Source organism: Panthera uncia, assembly GCF_023721935.1.
Source record: "Panthera uncia isolate 11264 chromosome A1 unlocalized genomic scaffold, Puncia_PCG_1.0 HiC_scaffold_17, whole genome shotgun sequence".
Lineage (NCBI taxonomy): Eukaryota > Metazoa > Chordata > Mammalia > Carnivora > Felidae > Panthera > Panthera uncia.
The window spans coordinates 45028900-45053977 of NW_026057577.1; the positions used below are offsets into that span (position 1 = coordinate 45028900).

Genomic DNA, 25078 nt, shown 5'->3' on the forward strand with positions numbered 1-25078 from the left:
GAGCCATCAGCCCAGAGCCTGACGCGGGGCTCGAACTCACGGACCGCGAGATCGTGACCTGGCTGAAGTCGGACGCTTAACCGACTGCGCCACCCAGGCGCCCCTGGCTCTCTGTCTTTTGAATAGCAGTGAATACCCGAGACTGTTTGGTGCCTGGTTGGATATAATTTACTGCCAGCTCCAAATATAGAGGTTTGCAGTCACACTCAGGAGAAGTCCCTCCTCAGCCACACCACTTGGAGGGGTAGGCACAGATAGGCATAGCAGATAAGGGGAACAGGGGCACATAGCCGATAATGAGAACAGTGGCACTGGTTCCCATTGCTAAAGATGGGAAAATCGCAGGCTAAAGATGGTAAATACTTGAGAGCTGGTCTACATTTGGCATTTATATATGACATACTAATTGAGAACACATTTTATGCTTTGAAGTTGTGAAAAGTTCTGCCTACATTCTAGAGTAATGTCTATGCCCCGAGCTTGCTGTTTGTTTCAAGTACTGCATCAAGGAAACACAGAGCTCCGAGAGACCTTGAGTTTATTCCCAGTATATCAGTGGACATTTCTCTTCCTGCTGCTTCTGAGTGGTTTTGCCTTTGCCTTTGTGCCTCGGTAGTTTTTTTCCCCGCTCCTTGTTTAAACAAGGATTAATACTTCCTTTAGTTGAGCTGAGGCTATTTTATTTTACATGGATTGGTGATTGTAAGTTTTTCTGAGCAGGTGTGGAGCAATGAATAGTCTTTTTAATTTCGTTTTTTGGATTTACATTTTTTTATAACCTCTTCTGTAACAAATGGTAAAGCTCCACCTCCATACTCTTTTTTAGTCAATAGTTAATGTTTCTTCCATACTTCCCAGCTGCTGATCATGGGCACAGCTGACAAAACCAGAAGAGCCTTTCCAGTAAGGTGAGCTGAGCTAGCATTTGAGTAGGACAAAAGGCTTTGGTATAGAATTAGGGCTTTGACAAAGTGAACAAATGTAAAGGCAGCTGGAAAACTTGAGTGTTGCTAATCAGGAATATATTTCGTGATTCTGAAGTTTCTAAAACATGTATACTTAAGCAAAATAATTCAACAACTTGTGGGTCAATTTTCCTGTTTTAAAATCCCTTATGTGGATTTAAAAAATGTTTTTCATACCTCTGAATGTCTTACTTTCTCAAGAAACGTTGCTAGCTCCCCTTTTTCTTTATTTTCATATCTCAACAAAATCATGATTTACTTTTGAGCCTCTTCCTCCATTTGCTCTTGCCAGATGCCGTCTGTGCAACTTGATTATGACAGACCCCTTTATCTTTAGTTGCTAAGACTCTTTTCAAGGGAGCGTTTGCTTTTATTGTTTTATTTATGCTATTGATAGTGAACACTGTGTAGAGTTCAAAGGGGCTTGTTCTAACTTGAGAATTTACTACTTTACTTGTAGTTGTTTGAGTATAAAACAGCTCTTCTTCAGTTGGACTGGCATTTGCGTTTGGGAGGTATCTATACTTTCCCTAAGTCAGTGAATGGGTAATATTAATAATAAGATAAAGTAAATCTGCTAGCCTCCCCACCCCTCCCCCCTTCCCCCCCAACAAGCCATATGTTTGCATAAGTTGCCTGAAAACCACCGTTGTGTCCATTTCCTGTTCTCTTTCATGCCTTATGCTGGAGAAACTATGATTATGTTAATTAACATTCCTGCACTATTAAAAATAATGGAATATGCTAAATGTAGCAAATAGAAGGGGCAAGACAACACTCCTGAGATTCAAATGCAAAAGTTACGAATTAAGAAAGTGCTTTTTAAAATTAATTGGGTGCTTATAACATTCTGTACTTTAGAGCTGTAAGGCAAAAGTACTTCATATGTTTAACACTCTACAAATGTATGTAAGACTAGTTTGAATAAGTGACCAGTCAAAGCCACTCTTTGAAAAACAGAATGAAACAAAACAAAAACACCTCCCAAACTATCTTCCTTTTCCTTTTTCCCTTTGAAAGGTGTAAAGAGGGAGGGAACAGGTTTAATTTCAAAACTTTTCTTGATGAGTATAACTCTTCGAAAAACCACTGTTAGCTGAATAGCTCACCACATTCCAAAATGTTATTTAAGATGTAAGAAACACTTTAGTTTTATACTGTCTTTTGAAATTGAGAAATACTTGGGATGCTTTAGCAGTGATATTCTTGTTCCAGGAGAGAAGTTGAATTGAAATGTTCAGTGGTAAACCTGCTGGATGATGATGATGGTAATAATAGTAACAGTCATTACTATTAATTGTGTGACATAATGTTTTAAGAGTTTATGTATATTAATTTATTTAAATTAAGAGCTACATAAGGAAGCTGAGGTACAGACTTTTAAGTAACTTGTCCATGGTCACATAGCTGGTACATGGCAGACCTGGAACCTGAGCCCACACAGTGGCTCAAAAAAAAATCTATGCTCTTAACCACTTTGCTGTGTAGTGACTGAGAGGCTTTAAGTTTTCCTGAGTTAGAATTGTGGCTTTGGTATTTTGCTACTGAAAAATCTTAACAATGGGAATCTATACTGTTTATGTAGAAGTAGAAATAATTGTGAAATTGACAATTTCACAGTTGAAATTGGTAAATTCTGAATTTGGTTCTGCAGTAAGCAAAAAGACTGCCTTCAGTCTGTCTTTTGAATCATTGTAGATTATTGTTTTTTTATTCTTTGTCACTTGAAGACCCATAAATGCATTTTGGCACACTGGAACCCTTGTCCCTAAATTTATTTGGGGAAAAGAAAGGAGAGAAGAGACAAAAAATGAAGAAAGTCACCATCTGTCATTGAAACTTCAGTCTGTTCTCCTGCCCTTGAGCACACTCTGTTTGCTCTGGGGGGCCCCTTCCACTGGGTCAGCTTCCCTTCTTAGGTCGGCTCTCCACACCTGAGACTTGTGGTACCATACTTGCATACTGAAATGGAAGTATACTTTCCTTGCAGCTTTCAGAGCTCCACATCTTAATGGAGAAGTTAGGGAAATGAAAAATCCTGTGGTGGTTCAAAGACTAAATACATTTGGGAACTGTCTTGTTGAGGAATAAAACCCAAGTTTAAGAATACGGTTTTTTCTCCTCCTCTTCCTCCTCCTCAATCAACATGTAGTGTAATAATGATTTCAGGAATAGGACCCAATGATTCATCACTTACATATACCGCCCAGTGCTCATTCCAACAAGTGCCCTCCTTAATGCCCCTCGCCCATTTAGCCCATCCCCCCACCCAGCACCCCACCAGCAACTCTCGGTTTGTTCTCTGTGTTTTAAGAGTCTCTTATGGTTTGTCTCCTTCTCTGTTTTTATGTTGTTTTTGCTTCCCTTCCTTATGTCATCTGTTTTGTTTCTTAAATTACACATATGAGTGAAATCGTATGACATTTGTCTTTCTCTGATTTATTTTGCTTAGCATGATACCCTCTGGTTCCATCCGCATTGTTGCAGATACCAAGATTTCATTCTTTTTGATTGCCAAGTTATAGTCCATTGTGTGTGTGTGTGTGTGTGTGTGTGTGTGTGTGTGTGTGTATGTGTGTGTGTGTATACACACACAGCACATCTTCTTTATCCATTCATCAGTCGATGGACATTTGGGATCTTTCCATACTTTGGCTATTGTCGATAGTGCTGCTATAAACATTGGGGTACATGTGCCTCTTCGAATCAGCACTCCTGTATCCTTTGGATAAATACCTAGTAATGCAGTTGCTGGGTCGAAGGGTAGTTCTATTTTGAATTTTTTGAGGAACCTCCATACTGGTGCAGAATGACTACACCAGTTTGCATTCCCACCAGCGGTGCAAAAGAGATCCTCTTTCTCTACATCCTCGCTGACATCTGTTGTTGCTTGAGTTGCTAATGGTAGCCATTCTGACCAGTGTGAGGTGGGATCTCATTGTGGTTTTGATTTGTATTTCTCTGATGATGAGTGATGTTGAGCATCTTTTCATATGTCCTTTAGTCATCTGGATGTCTTCTTTAGAAAAGTGTCTATTAATGTCTTTTGCCCATTTCTTCACTGGATTACTTGTTTTTTTGGTGTTGAGTTTGATAAGTTCTTTATAGGTTTTGGATACTAACCCTCCATCTGATAGGTCATTTGCAGATATCATCTAACATTCCGTGGGTTGCTTTTCAGTTTTGTTGTTACCTTTGCTACACGGAAGCTTTTTATCTTGATGAAGCCTTAGTAGTTCATTTTTACTTTTGTTTCCCTTGCTTCCAGAGACATGTCAAGTAAGACGTTTCTGCGGCCAAGGTCAGAGAGGTTGTTGCCTGTTTTCTCCTCTAGGATTTTGATGGCTTCCTGTTTTTGTTTAGGTCTTACATCCATTTTGTGTTTATTTTTGTGTATGGTGTAAGAAAGTGATCCACTTTGACTCTTATGCATGTCGCTGTCCAGTTTTCTCAACACCATTTGCTGAAGAGACTGTCTTTTTTCTTTGGATATTCTTTGTCAAATATTAGTTGGCCATACGTTTGTGGGTCCATTTCTGGGTTCTCCATTCTGTTCCACTTATCTATGTATCTGTTTTTGTGCCAGTACCATACCGTCTTGATGATTACGGCTTTGTAATAGAGCTTGAAGTCTGGAATTGCGATGCCTCCAGCTTTGGTTTTCTTTTTCAGGATTGCTTTGGCTATTTGGGGTCTTTTCTGGTTCCATACAAATTTTAGGACTGTTTTCGTTCTGGCTTTGTGAAGAATGCTCGTGTTATTTTGGTAGGGATCGCGTTGACTATGTCGATTGTTTTGGGTAGTATCTACATTTTAACAGTATTTGTTCTTCCAATCCATGAGCGTGGAATGTTTTTTTCATTTTTTTCATGTCTTCAGTTTCTTTCATAAGCTTTCTGTAGTTTTCAGTGTGTAGATTTTTCACCTCTTTGGTTAGGTTAGAATATAGATTTGACATTACAAATCCATTTTGTGTCTGTCTGTTCTGTGTCTGTGTTGGTCTTCCATGCAGCTATCAGCGTTGTCATTAGAAGTTACAGCAGGCGACAGATGTATCTTGATGAGGACGTGCTGGGTTGAGAATAGCCACATGCTGTATATATACTAGCCTTGATGTACAAAAGGTGCATGCAGTGTTTGATTTGGAAACCACAAAGAAACCAAGTCCCTTGGCCAATCTGGGGGATTTTTTTTTGTAATGAGAATGTGTCATTAATCATATTTCTTGAGGGCATCTGCAACATGAGGCAGAGTTGAATTTTTCTTTCTTTTTTTCTTTTTCTTTCATCTCATTTGCTACAAAGTTCCCATTCGTCTTCATCTTCTTTTTCTCTCTCCTTTCCTTGACTCTGTTGGCCAGCCTGCCTGCCAGTCTGCCTGTCTACTTATAGGATGTCCTGCCTTCCCAAATGAATTCATTTTATTGGGAAGCTAGTCTGGTACAATGAAGAGAGTAGGGCATTTCATAATTGTTTATTGTATTTATTTTCAAAAGTATTTTTTTTTTCATCAAGGGCTAATAATTTTGACAAGGAAGTTGGCTATAATTAACATTTCTTTATCCTCTTATGCCTTTCATAAAAGGGAAAATTATTAGAATTCAGAAAGAATGTGACCAGCATTGTGCCCAACTCTCAATTGTTTTTTTAGCTCACATACCTTCAGATACCTTATACCTCTCCCTTATTAAACCTGTGCTTATAAGAAAGTAATATTTTTTGTGTCTTTCACAATTCTTTTCTACATGAGGTGGAAAGTCCTATTTCTCTGTGCTCCTCTCCTCCACTTTTGTCGTTGCCCTTTGTTTTGGAGAGCCTACATGCGATAACGTTTAAAAACAATTTTTTTTTAAACGTTTATTCATCTTTGAGAGACAGAGAGAGACAGAGCATGAGCGGGGAAGGGGCAGAGAGAGGGAGACACAGAATCTGAAGCAGGTTCCAGGCTCTGAGCTGTCAGCACAGAGCCCAACGCATGGCTCAAACTCACGAACTGCAAGATCATGACCTGAGGTGAAGTCAGACGCTCAACCGACTCAGCCACCCATGTGCCTCATTGATAACATTTTTATAAATGAGCACTGTCAGTTGGCTAGTGATCTCCAAAGTGGTATAGTTGATCCTTAACAACATGGGTTTGTATTGTGTGGGTCCAGTTATACATGGATGTTTTTCAATAGATACGCTGGAAAATTTTTGGAGATTTGTGACAATTTCAGAAAACTCCAGATAAACTGCATAGCTTAGAAATATTAAAAACAAGAGAAAAGCATGTCATGAATACATGGAATATATGTAGATATTTGTCTGTTTTATCGTTTACTGCCATAAAATATACACAAATCTATTATAACAGTTAAAACTTATCAAAGCTTATGCACACATCCAACAGACTGTATGTGACATCACTCACAGTTGAGATATGTAAACGTAAAGATGCATTATTAAATCCTAGCCACAGAAAATTAACTGTAGTACATACTATACTACAGTAATAATTTTGTAGGCCCTTCTTGTTGCCACTGTACTGAGCTCAAGCATTGCAAGTATCTGGTTAAAGCACCGTGTAACACTGATTTTCTCGTGAGCAGTTTGTCTTTATGGTAAATTGTGTATCACGGTGAAAAGTTCTTTCATGCGGTTCTCATGTACTTTTCACTGTGTTTAGTGCAATACTGTAAACCTTGAATGACAGCAGGGGCCCCACACAAAGTGCACTAGTGATGCTGGAAGTGCTCCCAAGAAGCAGAGAAAAGTCCTGACATTAGAAGAAAACATGGAATTTCTTGACATCTACCATAGATTGAGGTCTTCACCTGTTGTTGCCCACCATTTCAGGATAAATGAATCCAGCATAAGGACCACTGTAAAAAAAGAAAAGGAAATTTTGTGAAGCTGTTGCTGCAACTGTGCCATAGGTGCAAAAACCTTGTACTTTCTGCAAAATACTTTTTCATCTCATTTTGAACATGCAGTTTTTATGTAGGTGAGGATTGCTGCGAGAAAGACATTCCTATAGACTCTTCAAGTGATTTGAAAAGGTGAAGTCATCATATGACCATATGAAAGTAAAGGACCTAAAGCTGGAGAATATCCCATGCCAGCAAAGGATGGTTTGATAATTTTAGGAAGAGGTTTGGCTTAAAAATGTCAAGATACCTGGAGAAACAGTTTCTGCTGACCAGGGGGTAGCAGACGAGTTCCCATACCCAACATTAAGAAAAGCACTGAGGTGAAAGGATATCTGCCTGAACAGGTTTTTAATGCAGACAAAAGTGCCCTATTCTGGAAAAGAAAATGCCGCAGAGGACATTTACCTAGTAAGGAAGAGAAGTGAGCACCAGGATATAAGGCAGGAAGGGATAGGCTAAATCTAGTGTTTTGTGGAAATGCAGTCAAATTTATCATCAGGACTGCTCTCATCTATAAAGCTGCTAACTCCTTGGCCTTGAAGGGAAAAGATAAACACCAGCTGCCAGTCTTTTGATTGTACAACAAGAAGGCCTGGACAGTGAGAACCCTTTTTCTGTACTGGTTCCATCGATGCTTTGTCCTTAAAGTCAGGAAGTACCTTGACAGTAAGGGACTCCTTTTTAAAGTTCTTTTGGTATTGGCCAGGGCCCCTGGCCACCCAGAACCCCATGAGTTCAGCACTGAATGCATCAAAGTTGTCTACTTGCCCCCAAACACGGTGTCTCTGATTCAGCCTCTAGATCCAGGGAGTCATGAGGACCTTTAAGTCTCGTTACACATGATCCTTTATGGAAAGGATTGTCAATGCTGTGGAAGAGAACCCTAAGAGAGAGAGAACATCATGAAAGTCTGGAAGGATTACATCATTGAAGATGCTATCATTGTTTTAGAAAGAGCGGTGAAAGCCGTCAAGCCCAAAACAATAAATTCCTGCTGGAGAGACCTCTGTCCAGATGTTGTGCATGACTTCCAAAGTTTACAACAGAGTCAGTTAAGGAAATTATGACAGAGATTGTGTGTATGGCCAAAAAAGTGGGGGCAAAGGGTTTTAAGGTAGGGAGCTTGAAGAAATTCGAGAGCTAATCGACAGCACGCTAGAGGAACAAACAGAAGATGGCTTGATGGAGATGAGTGCTTCTAAACCAGTGCCAGATGATGAGAAAGAAGACCTAGAAGAAGCAGTGCCAGACAACAAATTGACATTAAACCATAGTACAGAAGAGTTCTGATTATTCAAGACTGCCTTGACTTCCTTTATGACACAGGCCCTTCTATTTTACAGGCGCTGAAATGAAAACAAATGGCGATACCGTATAGAAACATTTTTAGAGAAATGAAAAAGCAAAGCCAGAAATTATAATGTTTTGCCGTGAAGTGACACTGAGTGTGCCTGTCTCTCCTGCCACCCCCCCGCCCACCCCCCGTCTCACCTCTGCCATCCCTGAGACAGCAAGACCAACCTGTTGTCTTCTTCCTCTTTCTAGCCTGCTCAACAGGAGGATGATTTGGGTGAAGACTTTTGTGATAATCCATTCCTGCCAAATGAATGGTAAATTGTCAGACCGTACAGTTAATGAACTTATCTGTTTTGTCTATGTATGTCTTCCTGTGGAAATCTAGTAACTGTATGGAAAGAGCTGTGTGAGATGTTTTTGTGTCATCATCATCCAGGTATTAATTGCGTAGAATATTGTGTGCAAGACTTGGATGGGAAAGGATAACTTATTCTTACGTAGGTTTAAGGTGAGTGATATGTAATATAAAATTAATGACATGAGTTTTCTTACTGTCTCATAACTGCTTTCAAAGAATTATAGTATTGTACAGTATGCCTCCCTCTCTTGTAATTGGAGAAAATGCCTATCAGCTTATCATCACAGGTAAGTGGTTTTAAAAATGTTAACAATATTTCTAATACTGTATTCCGAATTATGACCATAATACTGTATGCCCTAAAAATTTTATAATGATTAATTCATTAGGCTAGGCTGCTGTGAAGCAATCATATCCAATTATACTAGACTACCATAAAGTACCCATGTTGCTGCTTTTTTTAAAATTTTATTTTTTATTTTTTAAAATATACATCCAAATTAGTTAGCATATAGTGCAACAATGATTTCAGGAGTGGATTCCTTAGTGCCCCTTACCCATTTAGCCCATCCCCCCTCCCACAACCCCTCTAGCAACCCTCAGTTTGTTCTCCATATTTATGAGTCTTTTCTGTTTTGTTCCCCTCCCTGTTTTTATATTGTCTTTGTTTCCCTTCCCTTATGTTCATCTGTTTTGTCTCTTAAATTCCTCCTATGAGTGAAGTCATATGTTTGTCTTTCTCTGACTAATTTTACTTAGCATAATACCCTCCAGTTCCATCCACGTAGTTGCAAATGGCACGATTTCATTCTTTTTGATTGCCGAGTAATACTCCATTGTATATATATACACCACATCTTCTTTATCCATTCATCCATCGATGGCCATTTGGGCTCTTTCCATACTTTGGCTATTGTGGATAGTGCTGCTATAAACATGGTGGTGGACATGTGCCTTCGAAACAGCACACCTGTATCCCTTGGATAAATGCCTAGTAGTGCAATTGCTGGGTCGTAGGGTAGTTCTATTTTTAGTTTTTTGAGGAACCTCCAGACTGTTTTCCAGAGTGCCTGCACCAGCTTGCATTCCCACCAACTATGCAAAAGAGATCCTCTTTCTCTGCATCCTCGCCAACATCTCTTGTTGCCTGAGTTGTTCATGTTAGCCATTCTGACCGGTGTAAGGTGGTATCTCATTGTGGTTTTGATTTGCATTTCCCTGATGATGAGTGATGTTGAGCATTTTTTCATGTGTCGGTTGGCCATCTGGATGTCTTCCTTGGAGAAGTGTCTATTCATGTCTTTTGCCCATTTCTTCACTGGATTATTTGTTTTTTGGGTGTTGAGTTTGATAAGTTCTTTATAGATTTTGGGTACTAACCCTTTATCTGATATGTCATTTGCAAATATCTTCTCCCATTCTGTCGGTTGCCTTTTAGTTTTGCTAATTGTTTCCTTTGCTGTGCAGAAGCTTTTTATTTTGATGAGGTCCCAGTAGTTCATTTTTGCTTTTGTTTCTCTTGCCTCCGGAGACGTGTTGAGTAAGAAGTTGCTGCGGGCAAGATCAAAGAGGTTTTTGTTTTTTTTTTTAAACTTTTTTTTAAATGTTTATTTATTTTTGAGACAGAGAGAGACAGAGCATGAACGGGGGAGGGGCAGAGAGAGAGGGAGACACAGAATCCGAAGCAGGCTCCAGGCTCCGAGCTGTCAGCACAGAGCCCGACGCGGGGCTCGAACTCATGGACCGTGAGATCATGACCTGAGCCGAAGTCGGACGCTTAACCGACTGAGCCACCCAGGCGCCCCAAGATCAAAGAGGTTTTTGCCTGCTTTCTCCTTGAGGATTTTGATGGCTTCCTGTCTTACATTGAGGTCTTTCATCCATTTTGAGTTTATTTTTGTGTATGGTGTAAGAAAGTGGTCCAGGTTCATTCTTCTGCATGTCACTGTCCAGTTTTCCCAGCACCACTTGCTGAAGAGACACTCTTTATTCCATTGGATATTCTTTCCTGCTTTGTTAAACATTAGTTGGCACAATGTTGCTGCTTTTTTGTTATCAATGCATGGATCATTATACCTATAAGTACATATGAATTTCTTTTCCACATTATTTTTTTCATCTTTGATGTCTAGCGCTAGTAATATGTATGGCATATACAGTGTTTTATATCATATAAGACAATATTGTGAAGGTACCGATAGATGATGCATCGTGTAAACAGATGACATAAACTCATGGTATCAATAAACACAGTACAGGTTTCTAGATGTATTTTTTCCTCCTTATGATTCTTAATATTTTCTTTTCCTTAGCTTAATTTATTGTAAGAATATGGTGTATAATACGTATATAAAATATAATATTCATCAACTGTTTATGTTACTGGTATGGCTTCTGGTCAGCAGTAGACTGTTAGTAGTTAGATTTTTGGGGAGTTAAAAGTTATATGGGGAGTTTTGGCTGTTTTGCGGGTCATTGTCCCTAACTTCTGCATAGTTGAAGGGTCAACTGTATACGTCTTCAAGATTGTTTTTTTCTTAAGGCTGAAATGCCGTGGTGTTTCAACCGTGAAAATTTGATGAAGTATTTCTTCCAGATAGAACTAAGAAACTATTTGAAATTGATAGGGTGATTGAAGCTATCTATAAGGTATCCTTATAATATTCTGTCTAAATACTTTGGCATTCAAAATTGTGTTTTCTTTTTTGTTTTAAGTTTATTTATTTTGAGAGAGAGAGTGAGAGAGAGAGAGAGAGAGACAGCGTGAGTGGGGGAGAGGCAGAGAGAGAATGAGAGAGTTCCAGGGCAGGCTCTGTGCTGTTAGCACAGAGTCCGATGTGAGGCTTGAACTCACAAACTGCAAGATCATGACCTGAGCTGAAATCAAGATTCAGATGCTTAACCTAGTGAGCCATCCAGGTGCCCCCAAGATTCTGTTTTCTACTAGTATTGATGAATTTACAGTGATGCACCTATATAGCCTTTTGCTGATTTCTCTATTATGGCAGATAGATGTAAAGCAACACTTGGTGGTTGTGTCCAGGCTAGTTACATACATGCAAGTACTTGCTTTTTTCTCTCTTTTCTTTTATTCTCTAAACCAGTGTTTGAGATGTATGTGCCTATACTGGAGTCTGTTTTTCAAAAATAATTTTGTTCTCATTATATATAAGATCTTTGATCCTGTAGAGCATTCAGACAATATAGAAAATTGTGAGGAAGCAAAAATCAAGGTTAACAGTTTAGTAATTCCAGATTGATCACTGTCGACAGTTTGGTAATTTGCATGCATGGGTGTCCATGTGCACATAACACGAACATACACATGTGTACACTCTTGTGTCATGAGTGAACTTCTATAACACATGCCATTTACCAGTCTTAATTTTTTACTTAATACTTTGTTGTGGCTTTTTTCTCGTGCTAATGAGTATCATATTTTAAAATGACTGAATTGTGTTTCACTTGATGTATATATCATAATCTATTTCTCAGTACCCTTTTGATAGGTGTTTAGTTTTCAGTTTTTCACTATTGGGAGCAATGCTACCCTAAGCATAGTGGCATATTCCTCTTGTCCGCTTGTATTTTGGGGGCAAATTTCTGTAAATAGAAATGCTAATATAATTTTATTTTAAATATAATTATACTTTGTGGCAATATATTAAAAAGTATATAATTTTGTATGGTAAGCAGTTCTGGAAAGCTGATAATTTTCCCTTTTAAGAATCTGACCTGTGCTCTTTTAGACTGAATGTAGTTATTAGCATCCACATATATAGGGCCAAAATGGTCCAGATTGCTGGTTTTGGGGGTTTGGGGGTCTGCATTTTTATAGATTTATTTTTGTCTTCCTTATAAAACTCTTTTCTCAAACCTGCTGCTTTTAATCTGTAGGGAACTTGGAAACAAGATAAATAACTTTATTATATGATATATAAAATTAAATCAAGTAGCCCCTGAGTCAAAATCTATGGAGTGTTCTAGTTATAGAGGTAGGATAAAGTTGTTGACTGGTTGAATTTAGGAAATGTAAGGACTATTTCCATTTTGGGGGCTGTTTATTTTATGTCCATGTTCTGTTGTATTGAATTATTTCTACTACAAAGCAGCAATTTATTGCTGAATGTAGGAGACAAGGCTGTATGAATTGAGATAAAAGGTAAGCTTTTATGATTAGGAAATTCCCTTCCTTCAGGTGGGTGGAAATGCCGATGGAGTGTTTGCCTCCTCGTTCCTTCTCTGCCTGGCATTGCTTACTTGTTGTGCTCTTCACTGGGGAAAGTATATCTTTGTCTCTGGGCATGCTCTCGAGGCTGCTGACACCCTCGGTGCCTTCTCCAAGGCTGGTCATGAGGGAGTCAGCCAGGATCTGACTGCTTGAGCTCTGGCAACCCCTGTGTGGGAACAGTTTTCTGGGATAGATGAGCCCTGGGCAACTGAGCAGTGCCAGTCTTCCTTCCATTATTGCCTGATTTGTGCTGCCAGCACTGGTGTGTATTAGGAGTGCAAAACTGAGTCAGACCCCTTCCTCCTCTTCTGGGAGCTCACCTTGTGGAAAGTAAGATAACCTCAAAGCATGTAGCTTGATAGATGGCACACCAAGTACCCTCTGAGTGGTGTGTTTGAGAGGGGAGTTATCAGTTCTTTCTGAGGAAGAAAGGCTGCAAAGGCTTCCAGAAGAGACGGGGAAACTTGTACCCAGAGGTGGAAAATGAGAAGAGTTGGAGGGGGAAAGTTGTTAGGAGGGGGGAAAGGTGGGGTCAGAGTTGGGGGTATGGAGATACACTCATTCTAGGCAGCAGGTAAAGCTTGTGCAAAAATGTGGAGATAGGAAACATTTACACCTCTTTTGTGATTCACATTCTGCACAGCTTTCATGGCTGGCACGCTAAGTGTTGGAGGAGAGGGGGATGCTTGAAGAGGAGATGGTAGAGACCATAGTGGGCCTTGTGTGCTGTGATGAAGAGTTGGACTTGATCTTTTAGTGATAGTGGGGCATCATCACAAAGCTTTAATTAGCCCTGTGCCTTGATTCATGGGCACATTCATGAGCAGCAAATGAAAACCTATTGTGCTCATTTCATGGAGTGATAAAAATCCCATTTATGAGTTAGGGGATGTGCTAAACATTAGTACTAGAGGGAGTACATTTATAATGTGACTCATTCCCTCAGCAAGGCTTTCAGGGTCTGTAAGGTAAGCAGAAAGACTCCTTTAATAAAGGGACGCCATTTCAGACAGGTGGTATAACTGCTTAGTGCTGAGAAAACTTATGTCCAGGCAGTCCAACCTGGTGTATAGATACAGGTTTGGGGGATGGCACAGGGTGTGTCCTTACCCAGCCTTGCCTGACAGCCCGACATAGGACAGACGGCAGGCTATGCAAAAAGGAACAGTCTTTGTGCAGTGCAGAAAAAGACTGCTGTGCATTGATTTTTTTTTTCCCCCCATTTCATACCTGCACACAAATATGGATCTGTCAGGGTGTCATCTCTGAATACTGAGTTAAGTAATATCAGAGTTAAGATAAAAATCAGTGGTTTAATTGATGAAATGAGCATAGGGCTAGACATGTAATAGCTCGATAAATAATTGATTTAAAAAAAAAAACCTGACTTTAAAACAAAATGGATTTTCAAAAACTGAAAAAGACTTGGTTAAAACATTTTAAAAATGTATCAGAAGAGATTAGGATTTAGAATTTCTGGTATATAAATTAAGACATTTTATTCACTTGATCTTTTAAGCAGAGTTTTTAAGTAAGACACTGTAGGCCATGGACTGTATTCATAATCTGATATTAAAGTGTACTTAGAGAATTTATTCCTTTATAAATTATTCAAATGGAGTAAATAAGCAGGATTTACGGGGGGAGGGCAGTCAGTGGGCTGTTGACTTGAATATCTTACTAAGCTTTAAAGATGTTTCCTTGAGGGGCAGATGTTGGTTTGAGGAATTCTCAATCAGTGTATTGGCTTGGAAGTGAAAGAATCTGGAAAGCTTGTGCTTCTTTACAAATCTCCTGCATATACTGAGATCAGAAGGTACAGTCTGGTGTGTGGAGGTAAATGTGATTTTGGCAGCGTGGATCCAGAAGGTTGGGTTTCCACTTACGTCTCACCACTTCGAGCACTGTGCCCTAGATGTCTTATTTACCTCTATCACTTCCATCTTCTTTTGCAGACTTATCCCTATAACACCTCTACCTCCTAATTGTACAGACTTTTTGTGAGAATTGAATGTTCTCATTCTAATGTGAATGAAACATTTTATTTAGCTTGCAAAATACTTTACCGATGTAAGATGGCAGTATGAGGTGTCAGAAAAGTTTTGTTTTTAGTGGCATAGCGTTTTTAAAAAATGTTTGTTTATTTTTGAGAGCACAGAGACAGAATGCGAGTGGGTTAGGGGCAGAGAGAGAGGGAGACACAGAATCTGCAACAGGCTCCAGACTCTGAGCTGTCAGCACAGAGCCCGACGCGGGGCTCGAGCTCACAAGCTGTGAGATCGTGACCTGAGCCAAAGTCAGTCACTCAACCAACTGAACCACCCAGTGGCCCCAAGCATAGCATATTTTAACTTCAGTTTAGCTTGGTTTAAGTAAAGAAAAGGGCAGAAATCTACATTCATCAATACACTAATTAGACATTTTTAAATGTAAGTTTTTGGTCATAATTTCTACATGCTGCTGAAGAAAAATATTCAGAAAACACATGGTTTTTTGGAGAGTGGGTTTAGGTTTAAATGACTGATCCTTCTGATGTCTTTTAAATATTCATTATTAAATTTTTGAACTGGACATAGTTAATCTCTTGGGAGCATTTTACATACAGTGCCTTGTTAAAGTTGCAAGATACAAAATATGCAAAAATCTGTTGCATTTCTATGTACTAATGAACTATCAGAGAAGTTAATAAAACGATCCCTTTTATACTTGCATCAAAAATAATAAAATACCCAGGAATAAATTTACTACTAACAAAATTTGATTAGTCAAATTCACTTTGAGTGTTACATTAGGGAATCAGTGAAATGCTCTGGGGGGTGGCAATTGTGGCTGAATCCACATTTCAGGAAAAAAATGACAGTTTGTTTTGTTGGTCTGCGCGTGCAGTGAATCCTCAGCCTCGCAGCAGGGGCCCTCTGGGGATGTTGGCATGCACAGCCCATCAGTGACAGCCAAGCTGTCAGGAGGTGACTTCTGAAGGGGAATAGAGTTCTTGCTGCTGCCTGTATTCCAAGTGTATAGAGTGGGCTGTAGGATCCCAATCCTAAAGAGAAGAAATTTGATTCCAGTGCTTAGCACACAAAGCAATGAGAAATTTAATCATTATTAATGTAACTATTAGAGGCTTACCTTCATAATAAAGGAAGTTCGTTTTCATACCTACATTTAGTCCCTCCTGCTGCCATTAATGTTTCTGGTTACAAAATCTCATCTCAGCAGTGTTTCCAAGAATGGCACTTTGTGCCCTGTGGTCCCTTCTGTCGTCTGGTCCCTGTGAAACCCTTGAATAAACAAACTCAGGACCCCCTCCTTGCTGTGGTTCCAGTTGTTGCTTGGAGTCTACAGGATCACTCTCCTTGTGCAAGTAAGTAGGCAGGCAGCATTGTAAAGTGGTGAAATTTGTAGACTTGGAGTTTGGAGTTTGAAGCATGGCCATTGCACTTAGTAGCTCTTGACCTTGGGCAAGTAAGTTAATCTCTTGGAGCCTTGTTTTCTTCATTTACAACACGGGGATAATATTTACCTTATCAATAGGCCGTAAAGTACTTAGCATAGCATCTGGCACCTGGTGAGCCTTAGCAGAGGTTCATTAAGATTGTGTTTTTATGATTAAACCAAGCATTGTGTGATTGCAATTCTGAGAATAATTTTCTGGGAGTTAGGGAACAAACTGAATTTGTGGACTATTGTTACTAGGGTTCCTGTTGGTGCGAAAAGGAAGGATGGCTTTAGGTCATATGGCTGAATGGCAGTTCAGGGAGTGAAGAGGAGCGAGTTTTATGGCTCTTTAAAAAGTCAGTCAGCATCTATTATTTGAAAATGTATTTTGATTGGAAACACTGAGTTTGATTGTGAATTTAAATCCTTTTATGTGACTGGAGTGAGAAAATTATTCACGCTGGCAGTTTCTCTTACACACTGAAATCTGTTTCTTTGCCGGTGCAGATTTCATTTCTGTCTTTTTGACTGAGGAGGAAAAATAAGATCCTCTTTTGCCTTTTCTAGAATCTATCAATACTTACTGAATTAGGTGAAAGGTTTGAGCCATTCCTCTTTGTAGGCCTGAAGGACCTGAATCCTCAGTGCAAAGCTCTCAAAGCTGAATTTTTAGTAGAAAAAGGTGTATGATATCTGTGTATGTGAAGGATTGGTGTTTCTTGAGCTATCAGAGTAACTTTGAACTGTATGTAAAGAAGTGAGAAACAAACAAAATCACTTATCCCATGGGTTCTTCCAACTCCTCCTTCTCAAGTGTGAATCATCTCTGAGGAAGACAAGGGTCAAAGTGGCCTGATATGTGGAAGAGCAGGAACAAGATGGAACAGGATATGAAGAGTGTGGATCTGGGAGCCCGGAATGCTGGCTTCTGGTTCTGGCTTTGCTAATATATGATTGTGATACTTGAGAAAGGTAGTTTGCTGGTTTGGCTTCAATTTTTTTTTTTTCTTTTTTTTCTTTTTTTCTTTTTTTTTGTCTCTTACTGTTCAGGGGCTGTAGGTGATCTCCAGGCTCTTGGGTTGGAAGTAGCTTATGCAGCCTTCCATAAGAGCACAGGTAGACAGCCTTGAAGCACTCTTGGCAGGTCATTATTCTGTCTCTATTGGCTGTTTCATTCAGCCTCAGCTTCCCTTCCCTTCTAGAGATGGGGGACTCTTTGTTTTCAGTGCAGCTTTGAACACCTTAATATTGAGGAGCTTTTCATGGTGTGTAGATTCCTAGCCTTCCCATAGTCCTAATTATATCTTCCATCTTTCACGCAACAGATCTTCAGATATTGAACGAGTGTCAGGTTAATTTTTTCCAGGTTATGCTGCCGAAGCTCTAACCATTGCTCTTTGATGTATTTCAGAACTTCAATATCATGCTAACTTTTCTGAAATATCTCAGGTTTTCACTGCCACTTTTAAAATGTGACCCTTGGAGAAGCATATCCAGTACTTTAGCTAGGATGTGACTAGCACAGTGCATGCTAAGACTGTTTGGAAACTAATTTAATGAGAATAGCCCAAGTTGATGTTTTTGTTGGTTTATTTTATAGACAGATTTCTGCTATGTTGAGCATGTAGCTCTCATCCTTGGAGTTGTCTTTCACATGAATTGCTCACAGGTAAGGCCTTATTTTGTAGATGAACAGCTTATGTTTTAGCTCTAGGGCAGTACTTTATATTTAATTCTTTTTTCTTGTGAATTGTTTTATACTTGTTCCTTGCTCCTGACTGCTGAATTTTCTGACCCTTCCGTCTGTCCTGGATATTAGGGAGTCCCACAGGTTGTGTTCTCCTCATTTCTCCTCTCTGATACTGCCCCTGAGTCCATCCCAGGTAGTTGATGAAAATGTTGACCAAGGCAAAGCCAAGTGGAGACTCTTGTGGCAGAGAACCAGCATCTTTCTTTGTTCTTTACATTTAACGTGTGGGGAACCATCATAGTGGTTCCAGGCTCTTACCAGCAATATGTTTTTAATCATAGCTGGATGTAATTTGTCTTGTTTTGAAGCCTTCAGTTCAAACAGGCTTCTCAGTAAGTTATCATCTGTCTTGAAAATTCTGTATTTGTAAGTTTCTGTTTTCGTGTGCATTTGGACTGCTGGTGCCAGCTCTTTTGCCAGTTCTTGTGTTCTACTTAGGTGAGCCTTTCCTTATGTGATCTCCAATAATATTGCCCACTAGTCCCCATCTTGTGTTTTTCTTGGTGCTCTCAGTCTTCCTATGGCTTCCTGACCTCTGGAATGCCCAGAACTGAGTACTGAATTGCCTTGTGGGCCAATAGAAGGAGGAAATGTCCTATGTTAAGAAGGTTTCTGATCTTTTTTCCAGAGGTACTACTACATATATACCTCAGAGTTTTTCAAAAGACTATAACTTTAGACAGTTTAAATTTATCCTCCAGGGGTAGAAGGAGAAATTGCAAAAAAATATTCCAGGAGTCTTTTCTTTTTTTTTTTTTTTTATGTTTATTTATTTAGAGAGAGACTGAGAGGGAGAGAACATATGAGTGTGCACGTGAATGCACATGAGCATAAGCAGGGGAGGAGCAGAGAGAGAGAGATTGAGAATGGGAATCCTGAATCCCAAGCAGGCTCCATGCTCATGTGGAGCCTGACACCGGGCTTGATCTCATGACCGTGAGATCATGACCTGAACCAAAATCAGGAGTTGGATGCTTAACCAACTGAGCCACTCAGTTGTCCCTAGAAGTCTTGTAAAGAGGGGGCAAAATTTAAGAAACTATCTCCTCTTATTTTATCACTCTTACAATGTCCTTTATGGAACATGTGTATCCCAAGTAATGGTAGCAGTTAGATATTTCTGTGTTTGAGGTTCTCTTTAGTGTAAAGTATTAAGCAGTAATAGAGCACACATACTGTGGAATGAAAGGACCTCATTTGTAAGGATTAGAAAAGATGAATTGTACCGTAAAAGGTAGAAGAACATTCGGAATGGAAGACTAACCTGTGAGAATGATTTTGAACATGGACCTATAAATGCTTGGAATTTTGATGTACTTAATTATTAATGAGAACTTTTAAAACTACAGAATTTTGCATTAAGTCACTCATTATCATTGGAATTTTGCCTTGTTTAGATTTGGCTTCCAACTTATATAAAGGCTTTAATTACTTGAAGTAAGTCAGACTTTTGCAGCATGGATTCCAGGAACAGTATATAGAAGAATTTCCATTAATATGGGAAATACTGTGTCTAGAAGCTCTTCAAATGAAGGAGTCTTTAACGATTAACTTTCTGTGGAGAACAAGATGCTGTATGGTTTCTAGATTACAGTGCTGTAGGGGTACATGTGGAAATTAGAACTCTAATGGGATTCAATTTTATTAAATACATAAGGTTTTGCACCTTAAAAGTTAAGTATCCAGTTGCACTCAACTTAGGAAATTCAAAGTTATTATTCTCAAAATAACTGTTACTTTGTCCCCATGGGCAGATTTTGAATTTGCATTGTTGAGCATAATGTATAATTTATACTTCAATATATACAGTTGAGTCTTATATCTAAATGAGTGAAAGAAATTAACTTCATTTCTGTATATATTGTAACTGGGCAACATTCATTAACCAATAGTGATTTGAACATATACTATGTGATAGGGCCTAGGGATATAGAAATGAACAAATAAAACAGAATCCTTGCTTTTATGTTGTACACTTAGGTAATATGGGGGAAATGCATGTATCTGTGATTTTGTGATAAAATTAAGGGAGTAATTGTGCATTGCACTAAGAATAATACGTTGTCTACAAATGATGTTATTTGCCAAGATTACACATCTGACATAGAAGAAACAAAGATTTTGGACTCCATTGAGGACACAAGTCTTTGGTGTCCTTGAGGTAACTCTGGTTCTCAAAGACTATCTTGAAACCATCGGCTGGATTTACTTAAAAAAACCCATTCAATTTAGGCAGTAACTAAAGATGGAGTGATTATTCACTGGGACACTTTTCATATTACCAAAAAATTTAGAATTTATAGCGTTCAGAACTCTTGGGGCTGTTGAATTTATGTTATTGTTTAGAAAAATAAAACATAAAAATAAAAATAAAAATAAAATGGAAAAATAAAAAAAAAATGGAAAAAGGCCTGGAGTTTCTAAACCATGTGACTTGTGGTCAGTCCCATTTCTCTTGATACAGAGCAGGGAGCTGTTCTCAACAGGACCATTCTAATCTGTGTGCAGTTGGCAGCTTCGGATTTTCACAGACTAACAAGTAAGACCGCTAGAGGCCTATACCTCCTTTAGTTGTTGCAGGGGTGCATCATCACATGGACGAGGTGGGAAAAGGAACACTTTGTCTCCAGGCTTAGGAAGTAGACTTGGAAAAGGAAAGAGAATGTTTTGAATAAAATCAGAAGGGAAATTATGCATGTCAAACACGAGTCTGGAATCATACAGAGTAATGGATACTCAGACTCTGCATGGGAGTTGAAAACTTTTTTTTGGCTAGTATATATTTTTGTCCCAAAAGGAAGCAGTTTTTAATGCTCTGTTCATAGCTTGCAATCTTATGAGCTTCCTGGTATTTAAGTAATATTTTTGACAGTGAAAGCAATTAAATCATTTGGAAATCATTCAGCCCCTGAAGTGTATTTTCTAATTTCTTCCCCTGGAGAGCACTAGCTGTAGTCTTTGCTAAGAGATGAATTAGGCCCCCTCATACAGTCTTTTTAAGAGCCATCTTAGGAGGTTTGAAAAGTTACTTTTTATACCATAGGGTAAAACCCCCTCCCTCCCCTTTCCTATCAGTTGAATTCTTAAAATGATTACATTTTCTTCTTGTTCCCTAGGACTAAATTTTTAAGCAAATAATGTCATAAGTTGAGGCAGATGGAAAACCTCAAAGGGCTTCCAGCACCTTCCTGAATTATTGTTGCCAGCGCCTTTAAGCCATGGCTACCACCCCACAAGGAGAACCCTTGTCCCTGTTCTGCTATCTTTGGTTCAAATTTGCTGTGGGCAACAGACCTTAAGGTTGACAAAGGCAGGTGGGCTTTAAAGAGGAAACCCTTAACAGTTGCTATTCCTGTAACTCTTGTCGCTTTTCTCCTAGTAACTGCCTTTTCATTTTTGGGGCTGAGATATGAGGCAGAGAAGGTGAACTCAAGAGAGAAGAAGGATTCTCACCACTCTCTCTAGTCCCCTTGTTCCCTTCATGGCCCTGCCCAGTCTACTATTTTCCAAACTACTTGTTTACAAATCAGAGAGTCATGTAGGGAGGTATTTTTGGGTTTTTTTGGTTTTTGTTTTAACCAAGTAGTTTCCCAGGCCCCACTGTCAGCTTTTATACTTTAGGAAGTCTGAGGCTTGAATCGTGAAAATCTCTGTATTTGTTGACTTATTATGCAGGTAGGTGCTTTTGATGCCCAGTTAGATTTGAGAATTATTGGATACTGACTCATCCTGACCTTGGAAGTTCTGAGTCATAAGTCATAGGTCCAGTGGGACTTACTACTCGACAGATAAAGCCACAGGTACCAGGTGTTCATGAACTAAGAGGGCTTCAAGGAATGAAAGAGCATTTGTACTTCTCTCTAGTCATCTGGTTGGTGGATGTTGTGTTTTTAGTGCCATATTAAAATATATTAGCTTTGTCCTCTTTTATATTTGTAAGTTGATGGAAAGCTCCATTTGAAGATGTGATGGGTAAGCTGACAACCTCCCATCCCCCTAAAAAAAGATGAGACCAATTAAAAAATGTATACTTTCTTTACATAAATGTGTTACCTAAGTAGATTTTTTATAAATAGGATCTACATTGTTTTTCTTCATAATCATCCGTCTTTTTCTATTAGTGGAGTGTGGTCTTCTCTTAGTTTCTTCTTTTATCTTCACATTAATTTGAGAAATTTAAACATGTATTTTGATGACATTTGTCTTTTGCAGTTTTCATCATCGTTGGGGAGGCTGATGGAGTTTATGAGGGGCTGACTCCTCAGAGAGGGAGGAAATTATGGAGGAGGCAGCATTTGAGCCAAGTCTCTAAAATGTGGGAGAAGATGTGAGTTTAGAGATTGGTATTCTCTCTTGTTGGGAGGATATTCCAGATACAGGAAAATGTGAGCAAAGTTAACAGGCATGTTTGAGAAACAGCAGGCCCTCCTCCCATGGGGCCAAAATGTAGGCTCCTTGAAAGAAAAGCATAGAATGCTAGACTAGGGGCAGAGTGTCAGGAGCTTTAAAGAATTTCTGTTTGGACTTTATGCTGTGTGTCATAGTTTTTATAGGGAAATGGACTCAGATTTTAAAATAGTAACTTCATAACTATAATTGTAGCACTATATCTTAGGAGAATAAAATCTTTTATATGAATTCTATTTCAGAACTTTCAAAACTGCATATGTGCAGGTGTCTGTTCCACACAAAGCAAACATCTTTAACTGCTTTCTCCTGACACGTACTTTGCAGTCCGGTGACTCTGGGTCATGCCTGCCCTAGGAAAACTGGGGCTTGGGAGTACTGAAATAAATGAGAACCTCATCATGTGGAGAACAGCCTTAGCCACATTTGGATCTTCTGCCTCTCAGGGTTTGGGCCTTCTTCCTGCTTCAGTCATTCTGTTTTGTCCTCCTGCTCCCTGCCCTGTCTCCAGCTTTCCCCTCTCTTACTAACATACAGGGGCTTTGAACCTTGTGCTTGAAAGTTTGTGTCATCTTGCTACACCTTTTGGGAACTACTTGGCTACCCTTACGAGATCCTGTTCAAAACCGTGTTTCTGGTGTGTTTTTAGCAGCTAATGAAAGTTGCCTATTACTGTCTTTTCATATATTCTTAAAGTTGAAACCATTGGTATGCTTAATAATTTGTATAATTAATAGAATAAGTAATCATTTATTAATATGATGGTTTACATAAATATAAAACCTAGGAATTTCACAGAGCCCGGGTGTAATAATCTCTAACAGATCTGGAAAGAAGGTCAAAGACTAGTTGAAAGGACTAGTTTTTCCTCATCTAAAAAAAAATTTTTTTTTTTGATGTTTATTTGTTTTTAGACAGAGAGACAGAGCGTGAGCGGGAGACACAGAATCTGAAACAGATTCCAGGTTCCAGGCTGTCAGCACAGAGCCTGATGCGGGGATCTGACTCACAAACCATGAGATCATGACCTGAGCCAAAGTTGGATGCTTAAACCAACTGAGCCACCCAGGTGCCCCAGTTTATCCTCATTTGTAAAAAAATAGAATATTTTTTAAAGGATATATAAAAGACACGTTTGTCTACAATGAGTATCAAAATTTTGCTTTAACTCTGTTTTCAACGTTTTCAATCTTTCTAGTAATGGTCTGAGGCTTTAAGAAGACCAAAAGTGCTTGCCATAATTGGTCGGGAGTCATGTTTCTGAATGGATGTTGTCGAAAAGCTACTTTGAAATCACAGTAGATACTATTTCAGTATGATACTTTGCTATAATTTATCCCAGAAATCCTGAAAAGGATTTAGTTTGGTTTAAAAATGGACAAAACTCCCCAAATCTAAAATGTATTTATGGAAACCAGATCTTGTTGTCTGTGGAACACATATCTTACTTTCTACTAGATTTTAAAATGATCAGTAACTTATATGCAGTGTGAAATATAATGCATCATGAAAATTCTATGAACCCCATGCATACAAAATTTGATAAATATAATAAAGGTAGCATTTCAAATTGAAGGAGGAAAGATTATTCAGTAAATAATGTTGGAACTGCTGGGTATTCATCTAGAAAAAAAACAAAGGATAAACTTCACAAATACTGAAATGTAAAACTGAAAACATAATAGGTATTATAAGAAACCACAGGAGAGTTCTTTTATAAACTGCATTGGGAATTACAGTCTGTCTGATAAACAAAAGCCATAAAATAATTGATTGATAACAATCCACCTACATGAAATTCCTAAATTTCTGTGTTCCACAAACCACCAAAATAATTTACCAGAAGAAAAAAGTTTTTTGCAACTCATATTACAAACAAAGGGCTAATTTCCTTAATATATAAAAAGCTCCTTCAAGTTCATTATAGACAAAAGATACTTAGCTAAAAATGCTTCTACAAAGCAGTAAGAAAATCACAACCAACCCAATAGAAAAATGGACAAAGTTTTAATTTTACAGTTCACAAGGAAATACAAATGGCTCTTAACTGTATAAAAAGATGCTCAACTTCATTCATATGAGAAACGTAAAATAAAACTACTTTGAGATACCTTTTTTTTTTTTTTTTAAAGAGATCTGTTTTCCAAAAATAAAAAAGCTTTGTAACAATGACCTGACAACGAATGGGGGATCTGGGACCACTGTGAAATAAAGGAGAGCCTCTTAATGCAGGAACATAGTCTGAGCTGAGTGAGGTTGAAATAGCATCCTTCTGCCATTCTGGTAGGAGTGGAAGAGGTACGCCTCAATGCAGGGCAGTTTGCAGGCATCTTTCAAAATTACAAATGTATATTTGCTTTGACCCAGCAATTCTCCATCTAGGAATTTATTCTAGAGATATCATCATATAAGAGTTTGACTGCATCCTTATTTGAAATAGTAAAAAATTGGAAATTACCTACATACTCGTATATGGGGGACCACTAAATCAGTTGTGGGATTCCATGCAGCTCTAGAAAAGAAGGGAGCCAAGGAGAGAAAGCATGTGTGGTGTTTACTATTATGTAAAAAAGCGAGAAAATAGAATATATACTAAACTACTCCTGGGTTATTACAAGGGAAATAAATCACATTGGTTTTCATGGAGTGAGAACCGGTTACCCTGGGGTACAGGGTTGGAGGGAGATTTTTGTCACTGTATACTGTTATTTTTGTGTTTGGA

At 38.7% G+C, this 25078-nt stretch overlaps 1 protein-coding gene across 5 annotated transcripts in view; it reads left to right on the forward strand.

Annotated features, from left to right (window-relative positions):
* Window positions 1–25078, forward strand: part of ZSWIM6 (zinc finger SWIM-type containing 6) — a 198593-nt gene that overhangs the window by 48631 nt on the left and 124884 nt on the right. Inside the window, exons 1-2 of one of the 5 annotated variants that reach the window (XM_049649505.1) lie at window positions 108–16125; window positions 17800–23425. The exons of 1 other annotated variant lie outside the window; for it this stretch is intronic. In XM_049649505.1, coding sequence (XP_049505462.1) covers window positions 23400–23425 — 26 coding nt within the window. In that variant the 5' untranslated portion in view covers window positions 108–16125; window positions 17800–23399. Of the gene's footprint in view, window positions 1–107; window positions 23426–25078 lie in introns of those variants that run through there. 3 more of the 5 variants (XM_049649507.1, XM_049649504.1, XM_049649506.1) reach the window with 3 other exon arrangements.